This window comes from Otolemur garnettii, unplaced genomic scaffold (assembly GCF_000181295.1).
Source record: "Otolemur garnettii isolate 467f Iridium unplaced genomic scaffold, OtoGar3 scaffold00140, whole genome shotgun sequence".
Lineage (NCBI taxonomy): Eukaryota > Metazoa > Chordata > Mammalia > Primates > Galagidae > Otolemur > Otolemur garnettii.
The window spans coordinates 1,187,217-1,197,360 of NW_003852535.1; the positions used below are offsets into that span (position 1 = coordinate 1,187,217).

A 10,144-nucleotide genomic window follows, 5' to 3' on the forward strand; every position below is an offset into this window, starting at 1 on the left:
GTGAGCTGTGATGCCATAGCACTCTGCCCAGGGGGATAACTTGAGGCCCTGTCTCAAAAAAAAAAAAAAAAAACAAAAAAACCCCGTGTATTAGGCAAATTACCTGGTGCCTGCTGAACTCCAGCACCTAGAACTATGTTAAACTCACAGTAGGCTGCTGGATCCATAGAACAAATGAGAGAGAGTACCAACAGTTTCCTCTGTGCCTCCATTTCCTTGGAAGGTTGTGTCACAGATTAAAGAGGAAAATGTGTGAAAAGTTCAATTATTACATCACAGAGGTTAAGTAAGTCACAGGGCTAGTTAACGCGAAAGCTGAGATTTTGAACCCAGGCTGTATGCCTCAAACCCCTGACTCAAAGTCTATACTCATAGCCCCACCTCCCCTTGGACACCACCTAACAAGGTTGTGCAGCCCCCAGGGATGTTTACAAGGACAACAAGCTCATGCTTTCCTCACAGGGTCTGAGAGGTAAGGCTTCCTTTCCATCCTCTCACAGACACCCTGCCCTCTCTTTTGATGCTAGAGGGAGAAGCCATCTGCAGCTGTTGGAATTTAGAGAAAAGCTAGGATTGGCCCAAGGTCACACAGCTGGTGCTGCATCCAGACTCAGGACTAGGCTCCTCCTTTATCCTATAGTGCAGTAGGTCTCAACCTTCCTAATGCCGTGAACCTATACAGTCCAAAGGGGTCAAAACCCACAGATTGAAAACTGCTGCTATAGTTGGAAGAGGAATCAAAGAGAAGACAGAGGTTGGGAATGAAGTGTGCGATGTGATAGCATTGATGGGGGATGGGCTCATAGGATCCACTCCAGAGGAAGGTAGAGTGAGTAGATGCTTCCTGCCTTGATAGTCCCTCCTCTGGCCTCAGCCTTCCTACAGCCAACCTGGGTGCCAGGGAAGGGCTGACTCTTGCTTTTGCAATTAGGCAGGACTCTCTCGCTCCACCAGGAGCCCTGTCCTCCTGTTCCAAGCCTGACCTGCTAGGAGGATCACTTTACCTATGTACAAAGGGCAGGTCAGCTCTCTCAGAACCCAAGCATTCCTTTGGGCCTTGGGATTAGAGGGGAAACATATGCTCAACAGCTCCTAATGCCCAATAACTTCTGTGGGAGTAGAGCCTGCATGCCATGAAGACCTCCAGCCCTAGCTCTGCCTTTAAGATGCTGTGACCCTGACCCTGGACCTTCTGTCTCTTCTCCCCTCAGGGTTAGTGTGAAGGTCTCCAAATGTCAGGGTACCCCTCTGAGTCTTCTCTGGGCAGGGAAGAGTCCTCTTGACTTTTCCTCTCTCCACCTCCTCCACTCCCAGGGCACACCCAGATTCCTGTCCATCCCATCCCTTCCCATGGCCACCCACCCCAAGAATAGTTGGTGTAGATGGGCATGCTGACCTGCAGCCTTCTTGGAAGTTGGGCTGCCTATAAAGGACCTTAGCCTTGGCTCGGCGCCTATAGCTCATCCGGCTAAGGCACCAGCCACGTACACCTAAGGTGGCGGGTTCAAATCCCCAGCCCGGACCCGCCAAACAACAATGACGGCTGCAACCAAAAAATAGCCGGGCGTTGTGGCAGGCGCCTGTAGTCCCAGCTACTTGGGAGGCGGAGGCAAGAGACTCGCTTGAGCCCAGGAGTTGGAGGTTGCTGTGAGCTGTAATGCCACGGCACTCTACCCAGGGGGACAGCTTGAGGCTCTGTCTCAAAAAAAAAAAAAAAAAGAATAAAGAACCTTAGCCTTGAAGTAGAAGAACTAGGTTCAAATCCTGACCCTGTCTAGTTAGGCTGAGAGGCTGTGGGCAAGTCACTCACCTATGCTGAGCCTCTTCCTGGAGGCTAATGATCCTGATTGGGGGCAAGAGCTCAGAGGCCTGGCCCACCCAACCAGAGCTCTCCTGTCTGAGCCCTTTTGGGACTGAATGTACCTGTTCCTCATCCTCCTAGCCTTGAGCAATGGCCTCTGAGCCCCACCCCTCACTGGTCCCAGCTCCCTCCACCAGAGTGCATCTCTGAAGCAGAGGCCTTTGAGAGAGTATTGTGGGCCAAGACTTCTCCCTTAATCAAAAGTAGAGGCTGGAAAGGCAGCCTTCCTTCCACCATTACTGCTTGCTGAGAAACCATATTACCATTACTAAGGCTGGAAGAGAGAGTCTCAGAAGGAAGGAGCCCTCTAATGGGGGCTGCACTGGCCTCAGGAGACACAAGGGTAGCATGGAGAAGCTCTGGTCCAGGAAACAAGATCTCATTCTGTTTATTTTCCAAAGATCTGCTGCCCAATGTTTCTAGGAAGTACCCCTGTCCAAAACCTAGGGCCCACAGCTCAGACCCCCAATTCAGGCCCTGATTCCAGGCTCTGCTAGCCCTGGCACAGGCTGGAAGGGCCCGCTGCCTCAGGGCTGACCTACGTCCTTTCTTTCTCCCTAATGCCCCTGTACGCACTCAGATGTCAAACTGCCTGAAAGAGGGGGGGGTCATTTTATACTTCTTTGCTTATTTATCCTCCAACAACCTCTAACTTCTGGAGAAGGTAAGTGGGCACAGAGAGACTAGGTTTTACCACTACCAAGAATTGAATTTGAACCCAGACTGTGGGAGCAGAGGCCAATCTCTACCCTGCAGAGTTATGTTTTTCTAATAAGGTCTGGTGGTCCCTGGGTCTCTGAAGAGTTTTGCTCTGTAGCCCTGGTGAGAGAGGACAAAGAGGATCACAAGTCTTGTCCCCCTTTTTTGTCTCTTCAAGGGCAGGGAGTGGAGGCAGGAAGCTGGAGGGTTGAAATCCTCCTACAAGTCCCTTCCCCTCTCTGGGCCCCAAGAGGAGATAATAATCAGACCCTGCCCTCCTCTCCATAGCCAAAGGCAAAGAGATTCACTAGGTTAAAGTTGGAGGAACCCCAGGACTGGACAGGGCTCTTGGGGGGGTCTCAGAGCCTGGGGCAAAGGGGCCTGCAGGGCAGCTCCTCTTTGGCTGACCCTCCTCCCCCAGAACCAGCTTCATCTCTTTCTGGGTTTCTAGGTGACTTGGCTGGCCCCTCTGGATGAGTTCTACTTTAAACTAGCTGCTGCTACTGCCTCTGTATTGGGGGGGCTCCCACAGGGGCCCCCAGGCAGGAACCTCCCCCCAGCCAAGCCCTGCGGGAGGGGCTGCAGCCCCCACCCATGGCAGTGCCCATGTGCCTTTCCCTCCTCCCATCCCTGGAACACAGATTTCAGGGCACCTGCTGTGAGCCAGGCACTGCAGACAGAGCCCCTCCTCAACTCTTTTCCTTTGGGGACACCCACGAGGCTTCTGACCTCTCTGGGCAGACAACCAGCGTTCCCTTGGCAGTTTTCAGCCGAGAGGCTCACATTGACAAGTCTCCAGTCATGAGGGTTTTCGGCACAAGAAGTAGGGTGTTCTAGAGCCCGCTCTGGAAGGCCGGGATGCCTGGCTCCTCAAAGGAGGTAGCAGGCGCCCATCCTCCCAGGGATAGGGACGGGGGAGGGGCGCCTGCCGGCGGGAGGCCCATTAGCTAGCTAAGTGCTCCCAGGGAGGAGGACAGTACGGATGCTGGAGACAGAGAGGCGAAGTGAGTGCACTTGGGGAGTGGGAGTGGCCTTTCCTGCACTCAGCTAGTGTGACAGGAGCTGGGAGGAGGACAGAGTTCTGTGACCCTCGGTCTAAGTTCTGCCCTCCGAGAGTACCCCAGCCCCCATCTCTCAGAAATCTCAGAGAGCTGACCCCGATCCGCCTTAAGCAGCGCCCCCTACACCCAGTCCCGCCGCGCAACATCCCCCGGCCCCAATGCCCTCCTCCAACCCCAGGTCCGAAGAATCAAGGAGCTGCTGAACTCTCAGTCAAGCCCCCACCTAGTCCGGGTACCCCTGGCCCAATCCCTCCAGTTGCAGTCGCCACCCCGGCCGCCAGGGGGAGCCGACGCGGGGCGGGCGGGCCAGACGCGGTGGGAGGAGGCGGTGCCGCCCCTGCCCCGCCCCTGCCCCGCCCCACCCGGGCCCCGCCGAGTCCCTGGTCGGTCCCGGACAGACTGGCCGGCGGGAGCTGACGCCGTGGGGCTGAAGCGGGCCGCGCGGGAGGGCGCGAAGGGAGCAGCGGCGCTCACAGTCTCCGTTGGGGCTCCGTGGGTTCCCGACCCGCCCCTGGCCTGGCCATGGCGGGCGCCAGGCCCAGCGTCCACGCGCTGCAGCTGGAGCCGCCCACCGTAGTGGAGACCCTACGGCGCGGGAGTAAGTTCATCAAATGGGACGAGGTAAGCGCGGCGGCTCCTGCTCCACCCAGATCCTGGGACTCCTTCAATCAAGCTCGATCAGACACTGGGGACCCCCAACTCCAGCCTCGACTGACCATGGCGGTCCCTGTCCCAGCGTGGCGGAGCTCCGGAAACTTGAGTCCCCAGTGATCCCCGTGATGAAGACTTTGTCCCCCCTCTTCTCCAGTTCCTCAGCTCTGGAAAATTTGGCTCTCCATTCCTTGGCGCCGGGACTTTGAACCCCAATAAATCCCGCTCCCCCCCTTTTGCACCCTTCCCACCACTCCCTACCAGACTAATTCTGGTTCTCCGATTTTGGCCTGGTCCCCAGACCTCTGTCCCGCACTCTACTCCTTGGCTGGAACACTCCGGCCGCCAGTTTGGCTCAGGGCATCTTCATTCTGGGTGGGTGCCGCTGGGACCCTACTCTTGCCGGCGCTCTTGCCTGAACAATCCTCTTCCATTCATCACTTTCTTACCTTGTTCTGGCTGCACCCCTTCGCCCTGCTTCTGGATCCCACCCAAGCTCCCTGCTCAGGTGGGAGCACCAACTCATGTCCTAGTGGAGACTTTGTCCCCCCAAGTTTTTCCAACGCCGGGAACTTTGCTCCCCATACCTTACTTAGCCCGGAACATTAAACCCCAATAAATCCTGGCCCTCCTTTCTACTTGTCCTGACCCTGGTGCATCTCGGACGCCGGGGCCCCATCTGCGGCTCCCTACGCCCGTCCCGTCCCCTTCCTCTGCCCCCTAGGCCCCTCCTTCCCCGGGGCCTCCACCGGGCCTGCTAGAGCTTCCTTGAAGCTCCTTCCCAGTCAGGCCACAGGCCTGGAAGACTCTAGGCTCCTTTCCGGCTGGGTGGGGCGGGTAGGCGTGGGAGCTGGGGGGAGGGGCTGGGGGCGTGGCCTGGAGCGGCAGGTGTGTGCAGAGCGGTGCTCACGCCCCTGGGGCCAGGGGAGACCCCTCCCCACTGGCCTGCCTAAAGGGAAAAGTTTCCCCTTTTCCTTCAAGTGTGATAAACCCAAATAAGGAAGTGGGAACATAGAGAGAGGCTTGGGGGTGGAGGGGTGCTGACAAAGGCGTGGGGCGGAGAGCAGGGGGCCTGGGCTGTTTTTGAAGGCCAGACCCTGGGGAGGGAGGGGTCCTGGGGGCAGTACCCACAAAACTTCCCCCTCAACTCACCCTTGGGGGGGGGCCTCAAACCCAGGACAGGGTTGGAAGTACCTTGGGGTGCTGGGGATAGGTGTCAGCACACTGAGGTAAGTTTGGGGACCTCTTGTTCCTTCAGTCCCCAGATTGACTCCTGTCCTTTGTAAGCAAAACCTGCAATGGGTGGGGCTGGTTCAATCCCCATTCTCCAGAAGAGGAAAACTGAGGTCTGGAAAGGGAAGCTGTATTCAGACCCCATAGTGGGGTGTGGCAGAGGCCAGGAGGCTGGCAGGAATCTTGGTTCTGTATCTCCCAGGTCACAGAACACTGGACCCACACTGCCTGTGTGCAAGTCCTGGCTCCTCTTCTTGACCTTGGGCAAGCTAAGGAGCATCTTCAGTTCCCTTGTCTAAAAAAGGGGGATGACAAAAACTTGTACCTCATAGGGCTATCAGGAGGCCTAAGTGGACTCACACATGTTATGTGCTTACTACTGTACCCAGCACACAGTAGTGATAGCATGTGTGAGCTGTTATATTAATGATGACAGCATTGTCCTTCAGACAGTGAGTAACAGTTTGGGGTTAAGGTTAGAGCAGTCAGGGTGAGGTGGGGTCCTCTTCTGGCTAGAGGAGCCTGGGGCAGGACAATTCTACCTATGGTCACCTGGTTACTCAGGCCCTAGCCATGTCTAAACCCTTGAGCTCTTGATGACACCCCCTCTGGCTGCTTACCGAGTCACACGGGTGGACCTGAGAGGGTGCCAGGGACTGGGCTCTCCTCAGAAAAAGGGGCTGGCACATACTTCCCTGCCCTCTGCCAGCTGCAGGGCTGTTTGAGGAGGACAGAGCTTGTTGCCTGGTCTTGAGACCAGGGGAAGTCTCTTGTTGGGTGGACTCTGTGCTTCTATAAGATGGGAGTGAGCCTTGGGAGGTGCAAGGGTGGATAATGGACCTTGAAGCAGACTGAAAGGTGGCCAGTCATCATGGTGTCTCAAAGGATTTAGAGCGCTGTGGGGGTCAGACTTCTGAACCCTCTGTTCTTATCCCATGAACATTCTGAAGTGAGCTAAAGTAGGGGGATATGGAGGGCTCCAACCATCACAGTGCCGGAGCTTCTGGGGAAACCAAGCCCAGGGTGGGGGCTGGGGATGCTTCCCAGGAGCTGGGTAGAAAAGGAAGGATATCCTAACAAAGGAGATAGTGAAGCAAGGCTGGAAGATGAGGAGAGGGTAGGTAGAATTGTCCATGTAGCAGACTCTTAGGGTGAATGGGAGGCAAGGCTGGGAGAGGTGTTGGGACAAGAACTTGCAGACTCCGAATGTCATGCCGAAGATGATGGCTTTGTCCTGAGGGCTGTAGGCAGCCACAGAGGACCTGGTGGGTGGATAAGGCTTCATCTTAACTCACTGGCACTACAACTGGGGTGGATGACTGGAGGGGCCCCAGTCCTAAGCCTGGGTTACCGCCTTTACTCCCTGACCTCTGCTATCCTATGCTGTCCCCAGGAGACCTCCAGCCAGAACCTGGTGACTCTGCGTGTGGACCCCAATGGCTTCTTCTTGTACTGGACAGGACCTAACATGGTGAGGGCAGGTGCTGATGAAGCTTGCTCAAACCAAGGGCCCTGCCCGTACTCCCTGTCCTGCCCACAGGGGCAGCTGCAGGACAACCTCGCCTATGGTTTCCCAGACAGGAAGTGCTAAGGGCAAGGGCTGAGGCTAGTGCTGGAGCCAAAGGGTGGCTATTCCCTGGCCTGGGTGGGGAGCTCAGGGGCTGCTATCTCTCAGCCTATGGCCTCTCAGACCCACCCAAGCATCTGGTTTCCCCAGGAGGTGGATACACTGGACATCAGTTCCATCCGGGACACACGGATGGGCCGTTATGCCCGCCTGCCCAAGGTGAGTGATGGGGCCCAAGTCTAAGGACCAGATCAAGGCATGGGTTCTGAGATACCCCTTCTAACTCTTGGTTCTCACCTACTCAGGACCCCAAGATCCGGGAAGTGCTGGGCTTTGGGGGCCCTGATGCCCGGGTGGAAGAGAGGTTGATGACAGTGGTGGCTGGGCCAGACCCCGTGAACACAGTATTCTTGAACTTCATGGCTGTGCAAGATGACACGGCCAAGGTGGGCTGGGGCAGAGGGGACAGCCAGGGGTCACTGTCTTACTTGCTGAATTGGTTGTCACTTACTGAGCACTTGTGTGTTCTGGGTTGCTCTCTGGCTTGCTGTGTATCAGACCCAGGTCTGGGCCTGGGCTGTGGTCAGGCCAGCCCCTTGATTCCCCAACTTGTCCCCTGCCTATGTATGCTATGCCCCAGGTTTGGTCTGAGGAGCTGTTCAAACTGGCTATGAACATCTTGGCTCAGAACGCCTCCCGGAACACCTTCCTGCGCAAAGCGTGAGCCCTGGGCCACCCTGGGGATTGTCTGGGGTTCAGGTGGCCATTCCCAGGGTATAACCCCTTCACTTATGTCCCCAGATACACAAAGCTGAAGCTGCAAGTAAACCAGGATGGACGGATCCCAGTCAAGAAGTGAGCACCCCTTCCTCTCAGCACCTTCTCTCCTGGCCTGACCTTGGTGGTCTTTGCCCCTCCACCAACCCTGTCTCTTACCTGTATCAGTGTCCTGAAGATGTTCTCAGCAGACAAGAAGAGAGTGGAGACTGCATTGGAATCCTGTGGCCTCAATTTCAACAGAGTGTGTGGGGCAGGGGCAGGCATGGGTGAGGCATTGCAGGACACTCACCTTCCTGTGGCTGACTGCTCCTGGGGTCTCACCTCATACCCTTTGGCCCCCAGAGTGAGTCCATTCGGCCCGATGAGTTTTCCTTGGAGATTTTCGAGCGGTTCCTTAACAAGTTGTGTTTGCGACCAGACATTGACAAGATCCTGCTGGAGATGTGAGTAGGGCTGGGCCCCCATCCTGCCCTGTGCTCTGGGTCTGGCCTCTATTCAATGTGCCTTATAGTCCAGTGTGGAGGAGAGGAGGCTGGAGGCCAGGGAGGGGCAGGTAGAAAACCTGTTACTGATGTACTCTTGCTTGGAGCCACCATTATGCAGCTGTTATGGACAGCTGTGAGCCAACCCTTTGCCAGAGCTTTTTTTTTTATTTTAGAGACAGATTCTCACTTTATTGCCCTTGGCAGAGTGCCTTGGCATCACACCTCACAGCAATCTCCAACTCCTGAGCTTAGGTGATTCTCTTGCCTCAGCCTCCCGAGTAGCTGGGACTACAGGCGCATGCCACAGCACCTGGCTATTTTTGTTGTTGCAGTTTGGCCGCGGCTGGGTTCAAACCTGCCACCCTTGCTATATCGGGCTGGTGTCCTACTCACTGAGCCACAGGTGCCACCTGAGCCAGGGCTGGTTTAATCAGCCCACTCTGCTGATGAGAACCAAGGTTCATACATGGATGGTCTGGGACTTACCTGACCTCACATAACAAGTGAGGGCTATAGCTGAGATTGGGTCTGGGATCTGGAAGCACAGGGTGGTGGGCTGAGCACTTGACAGTTTCCAAGGCCCTTTGCTAATGTTGGTGCCAGCTCCCTCTGCTGCCTTAACAATGCCAAGTAGCCAGCAGAGTAGAGGGGAAACTAGACCTAGAGGGGGCAGTGACTTGTCCTAAGTCTCACTCAGGGTGACAGAGCCAGAAGCAGGCCTTCTGATGCCTTTGTCTGGGCGAAGTCTTGGAGAGGGGGTGGCAGATGCTGAGGCTGCAGCCTCACCTGGCTTTTGGCTCCTCCAGAGGTGCCAAGGGCAAGCCGTATCTGACGCTGGAGCAGCTCATGGACTTCATCAACCAGAAGCAGCGGGACCCGAGACTCAATGAAGTGCTGTACCCGCCCCTGCGGCCCTCCCAGGCCCGGCTGCTCATCGAGAAGTATGAGCCCAATCAGCAGTTCCTGGAGCGAGGTAAGCAACCGGGATACAGGTGGTGAGGTGGTCAGGAGGTACCCTAGTTGATCCTGCTGTCCCCCAACCCCAGACCAGATGTCTCTGGAGGGCTTTAGCCGCTACCTAGGAGGTGAGGAGAATGGCATCTTGCCCCTGGAAGCTTTGGATCTGAGTGTAGACATGACCCAGCCGCTGAGCTCCTACTTCATCAACTCCTCCCACAACACCTATCTCACAGGTGAGTGGGGAGACAGTGGCACCCATGACCTCTGCCCTCTTGCCCTTGCACTGCTCCCCTTCCTCTTGGGATACAATTCTTTTGGATCATTGCTTGTTTGTCAGCCAGTGCTGGGGAAACAAGGCTTCTTGGCATGCCTCACGGTGCTTGAGGAAGCTTCCATGGGGAAGAGCTGAGGCCTGCAACAGCTGGCAACAAAGAGGAACAGCCTTTGTGAAGGCCTGGAGCAGGACTGCTTGGTGTTTTTTTTTGTAGGGACAGAGTCTCATTTTGTCACCTTCAGTAGAGTACTGTGGCATCGCAGCCCATAGCAACCTCCAGCTCTTGGGCTTAGGTGCTTCTCTTGCCTCAGGCTCCCAAGTAGCTGGGACTAGAGGCACTTGCCAAAATACCCAGCTATTTTTTGGTGCAGTTTGGCTAGGGCTGGGTTCAAACCCACCACGCTCGGCATATGGGGCCTGTGCCCTACTCACTGAGCCACAGGTGCCGCCCTGCTTGGTGTTTTTAAGAAGTAAAAAGGGTGGCTCGGCGCCTATAGCTCAGCCAGCTAAGGCGCCAGCCACGTACACCTAAGGTGGCGGGTTCGAATCCCCAGCCCGGACCCGCCAAACAAC

At 56.1% G+C, this 10,144-nt stretch overlaps 1 protein-coding gene across 3 annotated transcripts in view; it reads left to right on the forward strand.

The window, feature by feature from the left end:
• Positions 1–4,010: 4,010 nt before the first annotated feature.
• Positions 4,011–10,144, forward strand: part of PLCB3 (phospholipase C beta 3) — a 21,389-nt gene continuing 15,255 nt past the window's right edge. For 2 of the 3 annotated variants that reach the window (XM_023518516.1, XM_012810712.2), the window contains exons 1-10: positions 4,030–4,242; positions 6,899–6,976; positions 7,223–7,291; positions 7,378–7,518; positions 7,713–7,792; positions 7,874–7,927; positions 8,018–8,093; positions 8,195–8,295; positions 9,144–9,310; positions 9,384–9,530. In XM_023518516.1, coding sequence (XP_023374284.1) covers positions 4,144–4,242; positions 6,899–6,976; positions 7,223–7,291; positions 7,378–7,518; positions 7,713–7,792; positions 7,874–7,927; positions 8,018–8,093; positions 8,195–8,295; positions 9,144–9,310; positions 9,384–9,530 — 1,012 coding nt within the window. In that variant the 5' untranslated portion in view covers positions 4,030–4,143. Of the gene's footprint in view, positions 4,243–6,898; positions 6,977–7,222; positions 7,292–7,377; positions 7,519–7,712; positions 7,793–7,873; positions 7,928–8,017; positions 8,094–8,194; positions 8,296–9,143; positions 9,311–9,383; positions 9,531–10,144 lie in introns of all 3 variants that reach the window. The other variant, XM_003798603.1, reaches the window with a different exon arrangement.